This window comes from Remersonia thermophila, chromosome 4 (assembly GCF_042764415.1).
Source record: "Remersonia thermophila strain ATCC 22073 chromosome 4, whole genome shotgun sequence".
Taxonomy (NCBI): Eukaryota; Fungi; Ascomycota; class Sordariomycetes; order Sordariales; family Chaetomiaceae; genus Remersonia; species Remersonia thermophila.
This window is the reverse complement of record NC_092220.1, coordinates 2,544,664-2,561,297: the sequence shown is the minus strand read 5'-3', so window position 1 is coordinate 2,561,297 and position 16,634 is coordinate 2,544,664. Positions and strand designations below refer to the sequence as shown.

At 60.4% G+C, this 16,634-nt stretch overlaps 5 protein-coding genes across 5 annotated transcripts; 1 reads left to right on the top strand and 4 right to left on the bottom strand.

The window, feature by feature from the left end:
• Window positions 1-360: 360 nt before the first annotated feature.
• Window positions 361-1,674, bottom strand: VTJ83DRAFT_4867 (uncharacterized protein; the record flags this gene model as incomplete). The annotated part of the gene is made up of 1 exon (XM_071011403.1): window positions 361-1,674. One exon carries the CDS (start codon window positions 1,672-1,674, stop codon window positions 361-363), a length of 1,314 nt encoding a protein of 437 aa, XP_070866317.1.
• An 857-nt stretch (window positions 1,675-2,531) lies between these two features.
• Window positions 2,532-3,404, top strand: VTJ83DRAFT_4866 (uncharacterized protein; the record flags this gene model as incomplete). The annotated part of the gene is made up of 1 exon (XM_071011402.1): window positions 2,532-3,404. One exon carries the CDS (start codon window positions 2,532-2,534, stop codon window positions 3,402-3,404), a length of 873 nt encoding a protein of 290 aa, XP_070866316.1.
• An 870-nt stretch (window positions 3,405-4,274) lies between these two features.
• Window positions 4,275-10,295, bottom strand: VTJ83DRAFT_4865 (uncharacterized protein; the record flags this gene model as incomplete). Its single annotated transcript, XM_071011401.1, has 1 exon — window positions 4,275-10,295. The coding sequence occupies one exon, from the start codon at window positions 10,293-10,295 to the stop codon at window positions 4,275-4,277; it is 6,021 nt and encodes a 2,006-aa protein (XP_070866315.1).
• A 1,565-nt stretch (window positions 10,296-11,860) lies between these two features.
• Window positions 11,861-12,665, bottom strand: VTJ83DRAFT_4864 (uncharacterized protein; the record flags this gene model as incomplete). Its single annotated transcript, XM_071011400.1, has 3 exons — window positions 11,861-12,183; window positions 12,253-12,520; window positions 12,633-12,665. The coding sequence occupies 3 exons, from the start codon at window positions 12,663-12,665 to the stop codon at window positions 11,861-11,863; spliced, it is 624 nt and encodes a 207-aa protein (XP_070866314.1).
• A 1,558-nt stretch (window positions 12,666-14,223) lies between these two features.
• VTJ83DRAFT_4863 (uncharacterized protein) lies at window positions 14,224-16,580 on the bottom strand (the record flags this gene model as incomplete). The annotated part of the gene is made up of 3 exons (XM_071011399.1): window positions 14,224-14,582; window positions 14,679-16,444; window positions 16,564-16,580. 3 exons carry the CDS (start codon window positions 16,578-16,580, stop codon window positions 14,224-14,226), a joined length of 2,142 nt encoding a protein of 713 aa, XP_070866313.1.
• Between the last annotated feature and the right edge of the window lie 54 nt (window positions 16,581-16,634).

Genomic DNA, 16,634 nt, shown 5'->3' with positions numbered 1-16,634 from the left:
GAATTTCTATCGAGCATACTCGTCAAGTTGAGGACCGTCTGAAACTGGCACTGGGGCGGCGTTGCGTCTTTTAACGGACCAAGTTCTGAGACGGGTGCTTTCCAAGAGTTTGTTGAGGCTGTGATCGAGCCAGATGAAACTCGGTCACATCCACGCGGGACTGAAGCGTAAGGTTGTGTGTACCTATGCAGGGGTGCTGTCCGAGCGGCACATGCCCGGCATCGAGACCCATTGGGCTTCAACACAATATAGGTGCCCTAGGAACGGTGTGTGGCGCAGGGGGAGCAAGCAACTGGGACCTTGTGCGTGGAAGTAGTCGTTCTGTGGTTCAGGTTCGCAGGAAAGCCGCGAGCTGTCTCTTTACTTTTTCGCGCTGCCCGTGGTTTTGCCCGTCTTACCCGTCCCTTTCCCATCCTTTGCAGCCTTCTTCTGCGCCTCGCGCGCCTTGCCCTTTCTGATAGCATCTACCAGCGACTCAATCTCCTCGACCTGGGCAGCCTTTTTGGCTTCCTCCTCCTTCTTCTCCTGCTCTTTCTTGGCCTTTGCGCGCTTGATGGCCATCTCCTTCTCGGCGCGCTCGATCAGCTTGTCGCTTGATTCCCACAGCTTTTTGGCCGCCGCCTCATCATCGACGTCCTTCCGCGCGCAGTCCACCTCCATGCACTCCTTGATGAGCCGCCCTCCGCTGAGGCGCAGAAAGTTCCCGTCCATGGCCGCGTACAGAAGCGACTGCGCGGCCATGTGCGGGCTCTTGAGCAGCAGCCAGACGAGGCCGTAGAAGATCAGGTACAAAAGCAGCCCCCACAGCGATCCTCTCGTGAGCCAGCGGCGCATGCCGGGGGTGCGAGCCAGCCCTGGATCCACGAGCACCACCTTCGCCATCATGGGCAGCTCGTCGGGCCGTTTGTAGGCGTCCAGGTGCTTTTGGTACGCCTTGGCGAAGGTCATCAGCGCGAGCTTGCTTCGGGCGTAGGCGGCGTGCGGGGACCAGTTCTTGTCGGCCCCGCCGCCTTTTGTGCTGACGGCGTCGAGCAGCGAGGCGTCGATGCGCGGGGACGCGATGTAGGTCGAGCAGGTGGGCACGATGATGCGGACGTCGCGGTCGAAGGGCTGGGCGCGGATGGCGGGGCTAAGGATGGCCAGCAGGTGGAAGTTTGCGAGAAAGTTGACCATCCAGGTCATCTCAATGCCTTGGGGGGTTTCCAGACGTTTGCCTCCCGGGGGCGTCATGGTGTCGGCGCAGAGCACGATCATGTCGAGGCGACGGGGAGGCGAGTTGTCGATCCATTTCGTGGCGAACTGGCGGATGCTGTGCAGGTCGGCCAGGTTGACCTGCTCGGCGTAGATCAGTTGGTTACCGGAGCGGCTGCGTAGGTCGTCGATGTATTCGACGAGGAAGGGGTCCGAGGGCGGCTCGCGGGTGAGGAGGACGAGCTGGGCGCCGCGCCGCGCCAGTTCCAGGGCGGTGGAGGCGCCAATGCCCGAAGTCCCGCCCGTCATGAGCACGACACGGCCGTGCATGTTCCTCTCCGAGGGGTTGCGGCGACCCGAGCTGTACCATTTTGTCAAGCCGGCGGCGGCAAGGGTTGCTGTAATCTGGGCCAGGCGGACGGGTTCGGGGGCCCATGGCGGGAGGCCGTCGAAAAATAGTGACGCGAGGAATGGGAGAGGCATGACGGCGGCGGCGGCGGCGGCGGCGGTGGTGTGGTGGTGGTGGTGTGGTGGTGGTGGTGGTGGAGGAGGAAAGGAGGAGGAGGAGGAGGAGGAGGAGGAGGAGGAGGAGGAGGGGACCGGGGTTATCGGAACATGAAGCGGTGGATCGTGTATTAGTGTATGCTAAATGGCGAGGATTTCAACAAAGACGGCGTGGTGAAGCTGGATGTTGAGAGTGCAGAATCCAAAAGCTGTTCCCTGCTGCATTCAAGCTTTTGGGGTCCGCTTGGCTGGGCTGGGCGCTGACGTCGATGTTTGAACCCCTGTCAGGGGAGAAAGCTGTCGAGCTCCAAGGACACCGAAAAAAGAAAACGCTAGGGACGTGGCGGATGGGCAACGGGTGAGTCTTGCGTTAACAGATCTTGTAGGCAGTTACCTAGGTACGTACCTGAGTCTGCCCTTCAATTTTCCAGGTTGTTTTGGAGTTGCAAACCCAAGTTTCAGGTGTCATCCGTTCTGGCGGGTTTCCAGAAAGTCAACCTCGAATTGCCCTGGGCCCACGCCCCAGGGGGTGCCAAGACCAAGTGGACATGTATTCTACTATAGTAGTAGTGGAGCATAGTTACTTGTAGTGGACACGGTCCATTATGAAGTATGTATATAGTATGTAACGTTATCCTAATATATAGTACATACTACACAGTGTACACAGTAGTAGTAGGAACCTCTATGGCCAAGGTGGGGCTCAGGTCCTTCTACAACACCAGGGCCCGACGCTCTTCGCAACCGCAACAAGACCAAACTCGAGCTCTGCCGTCAACTTTCATCCAGGCGCCACCGCTCCCGCTCCCGCCCCCGCCCCCAGCCAACATTACCAAATGACCTCGCGCCGAGACGCCAATGATGAGGACGACGGCTATGACGACATTCCGCTCCACCACCAACGGCCCTTCGGCACGGGCCTTCACAAGAAGCCCATCGCCTTCGTCTCGGCCTCGTCCTTGTCGACCGTGACCCAACCCCCATCATCCGCCGCGTCCTCACAACCCGCCGGCGCCTCCGTCGCAGACCTCTATCTGAGCATGGTTCTCCCCGACGACGCCGCCGCCGCCGCGTCAGCCCCCCGCTCCGCATCCGCGCCGCCATCCACAGCTCCCGCCGCAGATCCAACCTCGACCACCATCCCTTCCGAACCTACCCCCTCGGCCGCTACGGCCACGACCACGTCGGTTCCCTCCCAGCCCTGTCCCGTCTGCAGCCTTCCTCTCCCCCCTTCCCACGACCCCGCCGCCCTCGCCGCCCACAACACCTCCCTCGCCCACCAGCTCTGCCTCCCCTACTCCCCGCCCCCCTCCGCCCTCGACCGCACGCGCATGGGCCTCACGTACCTCTCGGCGCACGGCTGGGACCCGGACGCCCGCCGGGGCCTGGGCGCCGAGGAGCAGGGGATCCAGTTCCCGCTGAAGCCAAGGGTGAGGGAGGAGAGGCTGGGGCTGGGCGCCCCGGCGCCGGCCAGGAGGCCCGGCGAGAAAGGCAAGGATGGGGAGGAGGCCAGCAAGAAGGGGAGGCTGCTGGATGCGAAGAAGGTGAGGAAGATGGCGGCGGAGGACAGGAAGAGGAGGGAGGAGCTTCGAGAGGAGCTGTTTGGGGATGGGAAGCTGGAGAAGTACCTGGGGGTGGGGAGAGCGGCCCAGTCGGCGCCGCCGCCGGGGCCAAGGGCGGCGGAGCGGAGGCGGGGGCTTGGGACCTGACGGGCCTGCCTCGTTCTTTCGTTGCGCCTCTCGATCGCGATGTTGCAGAACCAGCGCTGTCATCGCGACGCCGTCGGACAGAAGATGCCTGCCTTCATCCAGGGCCCGCGTCGCTCCTTGCGTGCAGCCCATGCATCCCGGCATGAGCACCCGGCGCTGCCGTTGCTCGCGAGGCCGGTCTTCCTCGGAGGCAACCATGAATCCAGCTGCCGAAGGACGTCCGTGATGCAATCGCCATCGCGACAAACGGTATCGGGCCGCTCCCGTGCCGGCGAGCACCAAATGGGCCACGTCGAGGCGGTGTGCTGGCCCAACCCATCATTGATGTCTTTGCTCGAAAGGTACAAGCTCTCCAGGGTGGAATCAAGAGCCATCTGTCTCGAGGTGTCACCGTCGCGGACCGGGCTCTGGTTCTCACTCGCCCACGAAGCAACGCTGTGCTAGGAGCAACACGCACGGCGTCCGTGATAGACCCCGGCCTTGGGGTTCATCCATGTCGTGGCTAGGCTGTGAAGCCCGATGACAACCCGGCCCTGAAAGAGCGGTTGGGTCGGCCTGCCTTCTGGCGTGAAGCGATCAGGAACCATCACTGCTTCAAGGTAAGAGGGGATATGTTGCGCACCGCGGATCAACCATACCCGTTCCCTCTGGAATAGAGTCGGGGGTGGCAGGCCTAAGAAACAACTCTTGCTAGGTGGAGCGAGTTGCACGCAGTAGGATCTTGGAATAACATCACACAAAGGGTATTCCAACTTCAACCCACCACCCACAGCAGCTCATCATCGACTGCGTGTCCAATACCAGTTCAATCCATCCACCCCAAACTCTCGTACGCTTCTGCCCTCTCTCTCTCTCTCTCGAGCTCTCCCATCACGCCCTTTCGCCCCTCGCCTCCCCTCCAGACCACCACCCACCCCCCTTCTTCTCCACCGTTCCAGCCTCCACCACCGGCGCAGCGGGCAACTCAACCCCTTCCACCCTCCACTCCATGCCAACATACCCATCGCTCAGCACCAACACGTCCACCTTCCTCTTTTCCCCAGGCCCAACTTCTCCTCCAACACCACCCTCACCACCAGGGGGAACATTCACAACAGCCCTCGCCACGGGCTTCTCTCCCGCCTCCACAACTTTGTTGTTCCCCCCGCCCCTACCCTGCCACCCAACCCGCTTCACGGCAAGAACCTCATCCCTCGCCACGTCCGCAACGATAACAAACCAACCTTCTGTCTGTGGCTTGGGGAAGCGCGGCGCGTAGATGCGCGCCTCGCGCTCCGTGACGGCGTTGAGACGACGCAGGGTGATAGCGACCGAGTTGGTGCGAATGTCGTCGACAGAGACCGAGATGCTGGGGAGGGAGGAGGCGGCGAGGGTGAAGCGCCGGGTTTGGGAGGCCGGTACACCCAAGGAGCAGGCGAGGGAGGACAGGTTCTGATGCTGCTTGGAAATATCCTTCAGTTGGACGTGCCTCTCCTCCGGTTCCTCGCCACCGTCCCTGACGCCCGGAAGGATGGAGGCAGGGTTCTCATCCGGCCATCTCGCGCACTTCACCGCCTGAAGCAACCGCACAAACTGCAGCATCGAGCTCAGATGTCCCAGCTCCGCCATCACATCAATGCTGGCCTGGATAATACGAATCGCCTGGTCCAGCACGCTTGTCTGGTCGCCCACGTAATCCGTGATGGGCAGCGGGATGTGTGACATGTGCGCCTGCAACAGCAGGAAAGCCTTCACGTGCGGGTCCCACATGGGCAGGCCAAAGGCCGTGCCCGGATGCCGGAGGTTGCGTGAGAGCTCCGCGTTGATGAGGTCTTCGTTGTGGCGGACCGGAAGCTCGTCGTATTCCGAGGCCAGAGACATCCAGGTGAGGACGTCGAGGAAGGAGGCTTGCGGCTTGGCCTTGCGGACGAGCTTCCGGATGGTCTTGTGCGAAAGGTAGTAGTAGCTCATGATCTTGCCCAAGGGCGTTGGGTCGACGTCACCGTTGGGGTAGACCTCGACGCATTTGGACTCGGCCAGCTCAGCAAGCGATTTGTCGACCATGGAAATCATGTAGTCGTTGGCCACCTGCTGGGCGACCGTCGTGTTGTGTTCTCCGGCGGAGATCTCCAGACCGTAATACGACGGGTTCTTGTGCAGGCGGCGGAAGAAGAAGGTCCACGTGAGATAATCCAACGCGTCCTGCTTGGTAACGATGGTCTCGGCGCAGATTTCGGCGCACAAGTGGTTGTCTAGCACCGTGTGCAACGATGACTCGACGGGGAAGCCTGTGTGCAGGAAGTGCTTGTAAAAGTCCTTTTTGGAATCCTGCGTGAAGATGCGAGCCACGCCCGAGTCGTCAAACTGCGGCCGACCTGCGCGACCGAGCATCTGCAGCACGTCGGTGAGATCCATGTCCCGGTACGCCTCGATCTTGGCGTCGTAGTATTGCGTGCCCTTGACGACGACAAGGTGCGCAGGAAGGTTGACACCCCAGGCAAGCGTGCTCGTGGCGATGAGGATCTGGATCTTGTTGTTCAGGAACAGCTCCTCGGCAAGCTGCCGGTCCGACTCAACAAGGCCCGCATGATGCAGGCCAATACCAAAGTTAATGGCTTCCTTGAGCGCCTCATCCTTGACCCGAGACAAGTTCAGCTGGAGATCATCCTCGTCCATGTGCAGGAACCGGCGCGGATTGTCCTCCATGCCGCACAAGTTGATCAGATCCTTGGCCGTGAGGCGTGTCTGCCGCCGGGACGGCACAAACACAATGACGGGCTTCTCCGGGCTGTGGTTAAGGATGGCCAGGAAGGTGGGCCGGTTCATGGACTGCATCAGGGGGCAGAAGCCGCGGGTCTCGGGGAACCCGTCGATGTAGAGCTCGAGCGGCACGGGACGGACGGAGTGCCGGAAGTTGAACAGCCCTTCGTCCTTCTTAACGCCCAGCCAGTTGGCCAGGTCCGTCGCGTTGGCACAGGCGGTCGACATGCCCAGCAGACGAACCGGGTTCTTGGTCGACGACCCAATGTAATTCATGCGAGACACAATGATCTCGAGAATCGGACCGCGGTCACCCGCTAGCAGATGAATCTCGTCGATGATGACGAGACTGACCTTGCGAACATAGCCTCTCGTCTGCCAGCTACGCGAGATACCGTCCCACTTCTCGGGCGTCGTGATGATGATGTCTGCATCCTGGATGGTGCGCGTATCGGGCGTGTTGTCGCCCGTCAGCTCGACGAGCCGGAGGCCGAGCGGGCGCGCCAGCCGATTACCCCAATCCTTCACGCGCTCACGCACCAGCGCCTTCATGGGCGCGATGTAGACCACCTTGGAGCCGGGCCGCTCCCGGAAGGCCCACCACATGGCCAACTCGGCGGCGACCGTCTTTCCGCTGCCAGTCGGCGAGCCAAGCAACACGTTGACAGGCCGGTGGTAGAGCGTGTGGAAGAGCTGCGTCTGCATGGGGTTGAAGAACTGGAAGCGTTGGGCATAAATCTCCTCGAGAGCAGGGTTCTTGAGCGCCGTGATGGGTAGCGGCTGCAGATTCAGGACATCCGTGTAGACGCTCTCGGTGTCGGGCCGGATTAGGTGCTGGAACGAAACAGCCGTCACCGTCTCGGCACCGAGCCAGCGATCTGACACGGCCCGAACATAGATCTGGTTGGGGAGCGGGTCGGACAGCGGTATGGTGAAGTTCAGCTCGTGGTCGTCGTGCAGCTTCCTCCGGTTTAAGATGAAGAATTCGTGGTGGTAAATCTCGGACGTTTCCGAGTTCTCGACCCAGATGTAGTACGACTCGGAGGTGCCGTGTATCTGGTCGTTCCAGCGGAAGTCGGGTGTGATGTAGAGCCTGATGCGGAGAACGTCGCGGTTCAAGGGAGCCAGCTCCGCCTCAACGCTCAATGTCGGGAAGTGGCTTAGGAGCTTCGCGATCTTGGTGCCCATCTTGAAGTTGCCAACAAGGTTTCCAATCTCGGCGGGCTCCATCTCGCGCATCGACTCGATGGTCAGCGAATCCTTGGCGTCGAGGTTGTTAAGGATGAGCTTGGGCAAGTCGAACTGGTGGAAGGGATGCTGGAAAGCCCAGATACGCTTCTCGATGGACTTGGCCATGGTCAGCAGGACCAGGCACTGGTAGCCCCAGCGCCGGTTGAGCGCCATCATGAACAAGGCACGGCAAATGCGACCGGCTTGTTGAGCGACATAATTGAGGTCGTTAGTTAATGCAAAGTCGTCGGGCTGGCCGCGCGAGATGTACGTCTGGAGCAAAATGTTCGTCTTGGTCTGCGGCTGGTCAATGCCGCCTTTGACCTCGTACGGGACAAAGTGAGCGTTGTCGCGCATATCGGTCAGCTCTTTGGCCTCGTTGTTCCTCGATTGGACGTTGTCGAACTCGCCGCTCATGGCGATCATGCTCAGGATGTCTCGCTCCTCGGACGTGGGCTTCAAGAGCGAGTTGAAGATCTGGATGCTCGTGTACTGGATGTAGTATTGGCTGGCAATGCGGCCAATGTCCTTACTACGGAGCTCCCCGGTTTTCTCGTTGAAGATGATCATCTGGCACTGCTGCAGCGTCTGGGCGGCCTTGATGGCGAGGTCGCGACGGCGCTTGAACAGCAATCGGTCATTGTCAAACTCGCTCCATTCGATGCCGTACGCCATAGGATTCTTCTTCATGCGGACAAAGAGGTACGAGTAGCCGATCCACTTGACGGCGTCCGAGATGGAGGTGACTGTGCCCAGCGCAATCTCGGCGTTCAGGTTGTCAACGAGCTTAGACGAGAAGCGGGATTCGATGGGCAGCTGGTCCGTCACGGCGGTCAGGTAGTGCGCCAGCTTGTCGTGGGTGGTGCAGATCATGCCAATGCCCACGTCTTCGAACTGCGGGCGACCGGCACGACCAAAGATCTGCAGCACGTCTAGGATGCCGAGGTCAACAAACTTGCCATCCTGGGCGCTGTACACTTGGGTGCCCTTGATAACAACGGCGGCGGCGGGGAGGTTGACGCCCCAGGCCAGCGTCGCAGTACAGCAGAGCACCTTGATGACGCCCTCCGCAAACAGGCGCTCCATGAGGTTCCTGTCAGACCGAGCCATGCCCGCATGATGGATCCCCAGGCCTTTCGGTATCAGGTCCCGGATCTCGCGCGCCTTGGTCGACTTGATGTCCTTGAGGGCCATTTCGTACTTGGGATGCGTGCTGGGATCGAACAGCTCGAGGCACATGTCTTCGGTGGCCTTTTCATACAGCATCTTGGCCGTTGCCTGGGTGTCGCGTCGCGAGTGGACAAAGACCATAACCTGGTGGTCGCGCTGCAGCATCTCGCGGACCTTTTCGAAGGCCACTTGGTCGAGGTTTTCGCGGGACTGCTTCGAGTTCGGCTTGCCCTTGACGCCAATGAAGTGCTGTTCAAGCGGGACAGGGCGGAAGGAGGCATCGAAGTAGAACAGGCCGGCGCGCTTGTTCACGCCCAGGAACTCGGCCACATCGACGTAGTTGGGCAGGGTCGCGCTGAGGCCGACGATGCGGATCAAGGACTGAGTGCTCTCGACCTGGCGCTGGGTGCGGGCGACAAGGGACTCCAGCACGGCACCGCGTTCGTCGTGGAGCATGTGGACCTCGTCGATGATGAGCAGACGCACCTTCTGCACCAGCTCAGTATCGCCGGTCCCCTTGCGCGTCACCACATCCCACTTCTCGGGCGTGGTGACGATGATCTGGGTTTGGACAATCTCGGACTTGGTCAGGTGCATATCGCCCGTGTACTCGCGGCAGCGGATGCCGAGCCACGCCAGGCGGCGGCCTAGCTTCTCTGTGATTTCCGCGGCGAGCGCCTTCATAGGTGCAACGTAGACAATCTTGAAGTCCTGGGCGTCGACGGCAAACTTGGTGGCCTCGTGGTCCTCGAGGGGGCTGGGCGTTAGGTACTGGCCGATGGTGTGGAGGATGGTGAGCATAGCCGCGTCCGTCTTGCCGGCACCGGTCGGGGCGCAGATGAGCATGTTCTCGCTCGTCTTGTAGGCGACGGGGTAGACGAGGCTCTGCATGCGGTTGAGCGTCTCGTAACCCTTAAAGGTTGTGCGGCAAAGACCGTCAAGGTTGGCGATCCGAACAAGCGTCTGGCCGGGCCACAGCCTGCCTGGCTTCCCTGCGGGGATGGTGTACTCCTCGTACTTTTCATACTCGACCCTCTCGCTGCCAACGGGCAGCTTGTACCTGGCCCCTGTATGGCTGAGGGTGTTGCCGGCGGCGTACGTCCGGTAGACATGAGGATATTCCTCCTCCTTCTGGCGGGCAGCGGCCAGCGGAGCGGACTTGTGCTCGAGGTCCTTGCGACGGAGGGCTTCTTGCCGCTGGGCCTTGGTCAGCAGGCGTGGCGCACTGCCCGACTGTTCGTCGCGCAGGCTCTCGGAGGCGACCGAGGCGACGATCTCGGCGCGGTGGGTGGCCAGGTCGATGACGAAGTCCAGGTCGTCAAAACCCACCAGATCCGTCAGCTGCGACTGCAGCTCACCCTCGGGTCGGCTAGCGCTAATAATGTCGATGATCTGGGCTTGCAGGGCTTCTGGTGACAACCCAGACTTGCGCGAGGCGACGTCGGCACACCGAGCCGCCAGCCACCGTGTGTCATACACGGCCGGGCCCTGATCCTCCCCGTCGACGCCGTCAAACAGGTCGCCGCTGTCAAAGCCAAGCTCATCCAGCTCTTCGTCCGAAATAAAGTCCCAGACATCCCGGGGTCCATCGCGGGGCTCATAGACCCGATCAACCTCATCGTCGTCCCAGTCCGACTCGGGCACATTGTTGATGTTGGCGTCTATTTGAAGCTTGGCCACGGCGGCCTTCATGGCCTCAGCCTGGGCCCGCCATTCTGAGATGGTTGCGCATTGCACAGGTTTTGACCCCATGGTTCTCAAGATCCCTGGTGCGCTGTTGATTCTGATTCTGATGGACGCTGTTCTTTTGGTGGTTTCGGGGATTTACCGCCCCGCTCTTGAATGAATGACGCGGGCAAGGATGGTTCAAAGTCCAACCTGCAACGGCGACAAAAGAAAACAGATTGGAAGTTCAAAGAGTTGGAAATGGACAGGATCCAACTCCAAATCGTGCCATTCCCTTTGCTCTTTCTTCGAAGTAAATCAGGAGCAGCAGGTGCTTGAAACTTGGAGGTCAGGACGGCAAGAACCTCCCCGTTTGAGTCAGCCCGAGCCTGTCCCAAAGGGAAGTTGGCGGAGCTAGAGGCGGGGACCCACATATCCCGACAGCGGGCCTCCCGTCCTGCCCGGGCCCGGCGGTATCTTCCAGGTTAGTTCCATGTGGGAAGGCCGGGCATTCATACGTTGTGTGTAGCAGCTTCTGCCTACATAAGGTACCTAGGAACCTAGTTTTTTTCTCTTCCTTATCCCCCAGTAGTTTCAAGGTCAAGAATATGCGATGACACAGGAGACCGCCTCTTGAACCACCTCGGTTGCCCCAAACCCAACCTTCAAGCTCCACGGCTCATCCACCCCTCCATGAGAGTAACAATACGTATCGAAGGCACGGTAGATGGGTTAAGGTAGGAAAGCAAGGTCCCTGAAGCAGAGCGCATTGGCCCCCGAGTCTCAAACCAGGCCATGGCGGTGCACGTTCAACACCGCATCGAAGCACCCCAGACTCGCAAACTCATGTATTATTACCAAAGCATAAACACCATAAGACAAGAACAAAGTCCCAAACTCCGTGCCCAAACATGGACATTGCTCCTCCTCGCTCGACCACCACCTCGCATCTCCTCTTCCCCGAGATCCCACGTACCCATCTCTTCTGTCAGCAACGCCCCATTCTAGTCCCACATACACACGCCCACCCAACGACTCCTGGTTTCTTCCCCGGCCGAGTGCGCTTCCCATCCACGCCCCCAGATGCCAGCCAGCGGAAACAAGGTGCAGCATACAGGCGGAGAAAAAAGAAACACGACAGCGTATGTTCAGAGAGTAGCAACGACAACAACCTCCCCCCCCCCCCCCCCCTCTGCCCGCCAGCCTCCCCCCTTGCTCAAGGTTTCTGCCGCCAACCAAACCTATGATTCCGAGACCGGACCTGGTTCCACCACGCTCTCTCGAGAACTGGCGCCAGAGCCAGAGAAAGAAGAACCGTGCCGGAAACCGTCGAGCCGTCAGACCGAGATCGAGGTCGCGCGCATTTGGCGTCCTTCACCAGGGAACGCGACACTGATAGGGCCGGGGAGGCGAGAGCTGTGAGAGAATTGGTAGAGTGTGTCGTCGATAGAGAGAGAGAAAAATTTAAATCATCCATGGCCGTCCGTAGTCCCGTCGTAAGTCCGTCCTGTCGTGCTCGTCGTTTTATCTTCCGTCCCAAACAGAGCACAGTTCTTCTCCAAACCCTCGCACCACCTCCCCCTTTCTCCGTCCCTCGGCAGAAACCTCCCCGCCGCTTCGCCCGTGTTGGGAGAAGAAGGCCAGCAGCAGGCTTAAGCGCAGCACTTCGTCCCAGCCCCAGGCCCGCCCTGGTCAGCAACGTTCACCGCCGCCCCGGCGCCCTCCTTCTCCGTCTTGGCCGAGTCCATGAGGCGCTTCTTGATATCGGCAGCGAGGCTGTAGAACGCCTTGTCGATGTTGGTGTTTGTCTTGGCCGAGACCTCGAGGAACGGAATGCCCAGCTCGTCGGCGAGCGCCTGGCCCTGCTCCGTCGACACGACCCGCTTCTCCTCCCAGTCGCACTTGTTGCCGATCAGAATCTTGTTGACGCCTTCCGAGGCGTGCTGCTCCACGTTGGCGAACCATGTGCGGATGTCTGTTTGAGAACATGTCAACCCAAGGCCTCGGGCGGGTTCGGCGAGAATTGCTCAGGAGGGAAACGCACTGTTGAACGACCTCTCATCCGTCACGTCATAGACCAGCAAAATGCCCATGGCTCCGCGGTAGTAGGCGGTCGTGATGGTGCGGAAGCGCTCTTGCCCGGCTGTGTCCCAGATCTGCAGCTTGACACGCTTGCCGTCGAGCTCGATGGTCCGGATCTTGAAGTCGATGCCGATGGTGGTGATGAAAGATGGCGTGAACGAGTCTTCGCTGAAGCGCAGCAGGCAGCAGGACTTGCCCACGCCCGAGTCGCCGATCAGCAGCAGCTTGATCTAATCCCCAGCAAAGCGGTGTTAGCATGCGATGGGATGCCATCTACGCCCACCTCTTGCTCCCTCCTCCTTCTCCTCGTGCAGTGGTTCCTGTCCGTAGAGCGGGCCATACCAAAAAGTCATAGTTCCTATTGCTGGACGACATGGTAGCGGTCGGGATCGGCTGTCACCAGTGTCGGATTCGCTATCGGTTGCGTCGTCAAGGATGGAGCTGGTCGGCGGCCGGACGGGGAAACGGGATGCGTAGGTGGTAAAGCAGGCGGGGAATATTCGGCCGTTGGAAGGGGACCAAGGCTGGCGCGCGAGACCGAGTCAGGCGAAAGCGAGGCGTCGTCTTGGACAAGTCGGCGATTCCGCAGGGGGTGGTTCAAGTGGCGAGGTCAAAAAGATGGAGCCTGAGCAGGTCGGAACCTGACTGTTTTGGTCGCAAGGTCAGAAGGTTTGCCGGCGCCAGAAGAGGTGGTTCAGATGGCGTGCAGGGCGCAAGCGGCAATGCGACGTGGCCGTTGAAAGCGGCGAGGGGTGTAGCAGATTCAGGGAACGCGCGGAGCCGCCAAGTTGCGCTGTTGTTCGAAACAAGACCGCCACTAGGCAGTGAAGCAACAAGAGAGAAGGGCTGCAGGCGTGGAAGTAGGCGGATGGGTCGAGAGCGTTGGGGGCGGATCGCTGGTGGTCCGGGCCGTGGTCGCTGGTCGCCGAGCGAAAAGAGAGCGAGAGAGAGAGAGAGAGAGACCTGAAAGAGGGTGACGCACCTGCCTGCCAAACTGGAGCCTGGGACGCCTGGGAAGATAAGTCGGCTTTGCCAAACTGAACCGTCGTCGGTCAACGTTCGGCGGTGAGCAAAAGGGCGGTGGTATGAAGCCGATGACGCGGGCTGTCGAGGCTTGTGGTCAAGGCGACGAGACGTCAAGGTCCGTTGTAAATAAACGTTGTCAGGTGGTCTAGAGGTTGCCCCGGAGGTGAGCCGCGAGCCGCAACAGTCGCCCGTGTTAGATGCAGGACGTTCCCGGGGGATTCTTGGCGTGCCTGGCTCGTCCGTCGGGGAAATCAGGTTTGGGCCAGATGAGAACTGGACATTTGCTGAGGTGGCGCATCGGGCTGAGGCTGGGACCCAACCCGAAGCATGGAACACGGACCCGCGCCAAAACGGATAGGGGCCCACTTCCCACTGCCCATCAGGGGTTGACGGACCCACTCGGTTCTGGGCTTCGCTCCCTTACTATATGGATGTAGGTACACGGCCCTGCAGCACAACCTCAGGTGCCATGCTGTGTACTGCGTACTGTGTACCTATGTTACGCAAACGTGTCCCCCCTTTTGATGCAACCTCCATGAAAGAAATAGCATGGAATGGCGGGGACCTGGGACTGTGTGTGTATCAAGGATTCATCCCAGGCACTTGGTTTCCGACATCCACAGCCATGGTATGAGACAAGAGCTGTGGCTCATAACTACTTCGCACCATGGGCTGCTATCATTGCCGTCATGCCATCTCGTCATATCCCACACGTATCAAATATATCATACCTCAACACGGTCCTCTCCTGCACGCTTCATGCCTCCAAGCCCCGTGCTGCGAAAATGCTCCGAAACATGCTCCGCCGACAAACAAATGAGACAAACCCCACTCGCAAACAAGAAGCGTTGTCGACAGTATGTACGAGTCGAACCCAGGCACCCGCACCCCCAAGACGGTGCAGCCCCTACTTCATGCGACTCAGCCACTCCGCATATGCCCACCGAATCCTCTCCAGTGCCCTTATCTGCACCTGCAAGCCCTTGGGGTTGGCCAAGTCATCCAAGTCCTCAAGGAACTCCTTCTCGACGTCCCCTGGCAGCACCCCATGCGCCAGCTTGCGCAGCACGTGCACCTCGCACACCAGGAGGCCGTGGTCTCGGTACGAGATGATATTGTTGTTCTGCGACGACGTCGTCGTCGCCTCGGACAGGATCCGATCGATCCGTCGCAACACCCGCACACTGCGCCGCACCCGCTGACCCTGTCGCAGCCCGCGCCGGCTGCCGAAAAGCGTGCGGAGGTACTGGATGATCCCGATGGTGACTGGGTGAAAATTTTCGTCAGGGGTCGTCGCAAAGAAGGAAAGAGAGAGAGATAGAGGGAGAGAGAGAGACGGCTGGCAGAAAAAAAAACACATACCAAGCACGCCGGGAGCCAACCCGACAAATCCAAACAACAACTCCTGGCTCTTCAACAGAGCATCGATACCGCTGATGGCCACCTCCAGGTCGACCTTGGTCTTTTGCACCTGAATAAGTAACGACCGGACCAGGTCTCCCTTCACGGCGCCGACGATAGGCCGGCGAATGTCCTTCTCGTACGCCCTGAGCACGGGCGTCACATCCCCCTCCTTGACCTTGGACCGGATCTCGGCGATCTGCTGCTCAGTAATGGACGAGTTTCCGACCGCGAGATTCGGGTTGTCCAGAGCAAACTCAACCACCATACGCTCCAAGCTGTCACGGTCGGCCTGCAGACTATCGCGGCTCATAATGGCGATCTCGCTGTTGGCGTCGTGGCGAATGGTGCCAATGACCTTGCGCACGGGGTCCACCACCCAGTTGAGCCAGAAGTCGCGCACGGTGGCGCCAAGGTCTACGATCCAATCGATGATATCCTGCTGCTTGTTGACGAGAAGCCGCAGAATCGTCGACGACGAGACGAGCAGCGCGACCGCGGGCAGCCAGTAGCGAACCAGCCTCGATGGCCTGCCGTTCTCCCGCGCGAGCTCCTCCACGGCGGTCTCATGGCTGGGCAGGCCCTTCTGCAGCAGCCGAAACAGGCGCCGCGCGAGCACCGCGGGCCGCTCCGCCGGATGCGCCTCCTCGGCCTGCACGGACAGCTCCGGGTCCTCCACGACGCCGGCGAAGACGCGCTCCTCGAATTCCGACACCGACAGGTCGAGGTACAGCACCGACTGCAGGATCATATCCATGAGCGCGACGCTGCGCTCCAAAATTCCCTTCCACTCGTCGCGGGGGGTCGCGTCGCTGACGCCAAAGTTGAGGCCCTCGTCGAGGAGCACGCCGAGGCCCGTGGCTGTCATCTCGCGCAGGCGACGGAGCTGTTTCTGCTTGCGCCGCGCTTCCGAGCGGCCAATGTCCACGCGCGAGAGGATCCTGTGCTGGATGTCGATGATGGAGCGTTCAGTGACGCTCTGCTGGACGATGCTGTAGAACGTTCGCCAGTGGCGGGATAGCGAGGGGTATATTGACCCCCTGCGGCCCTCTGCGGTGCGCCTGGTACGGGTGCTGCCGATGCTGCCTCTCCTGCTGCTGCGTCCATCCACGCTGTGCGACACCATCTCTCCCACCTCCAGCTCCGACCCCTCCGCCTCTTCTTCTCCCGTCTCCGACGTCACCCCGAAGATCTCCTCCCTGTACAACCTTTGAAACCGCTCCACGCTCTCTACCAGAACCTCTCTGCTCCACCTCCACATCCTCAGCGGCGATGTCTGCACCGTGTAGAGCAAACTGTAGGGATAGCTTGAAAGAACCTCATCCCAGTACCAGATGTCGTCGCTCAGCGGGATGGCGCGATCCAAGAGGGTGTTCATGAGCAGGCCGTACGTTTGCACCGTGGCTTTGGCCACGAGCATCCACTCCACGTCCGTCTCGTAAGGGTTTTTGGCGTCGAGCGCTTCGAGGGTCGGCGGCAGCTGGTCCTCATCTCGAGCCAGGCCAGAGCGCTCCAGGAGGTGCTGGATGCGGGCGGAGGAGAGATGGGCGCCAGAGACGGAGCCCGACGACAGCGCCCGGACGATGCTCAGCAGCTCCTTGACCCGCGGCGAGGAGAGGGCCGCAGCGGCAGCGGAGACCTCAGCATCGTGCTCCTGCACCTGCGGGGTTGTCGTCAGGGGCACGAGGGACACACGGTCGATCCGCGCATCGAGGCGGCGGACCTGACTGCGGGAGGGGTTGGAAGAGTCAATAACGATGTTCTACGGTCCATGGCAAAAACAGCAAGCAATCTAGCTTATCCTTTGGGATTCTTGGGTGGATGGGTCATGGTGGGTGGTACTAACTCGGCCACGATCGACATGGCGATGAGGGGCAATGAATGCTTCAGGCGAGGCCTGGGGTAGGTGACCGGGTC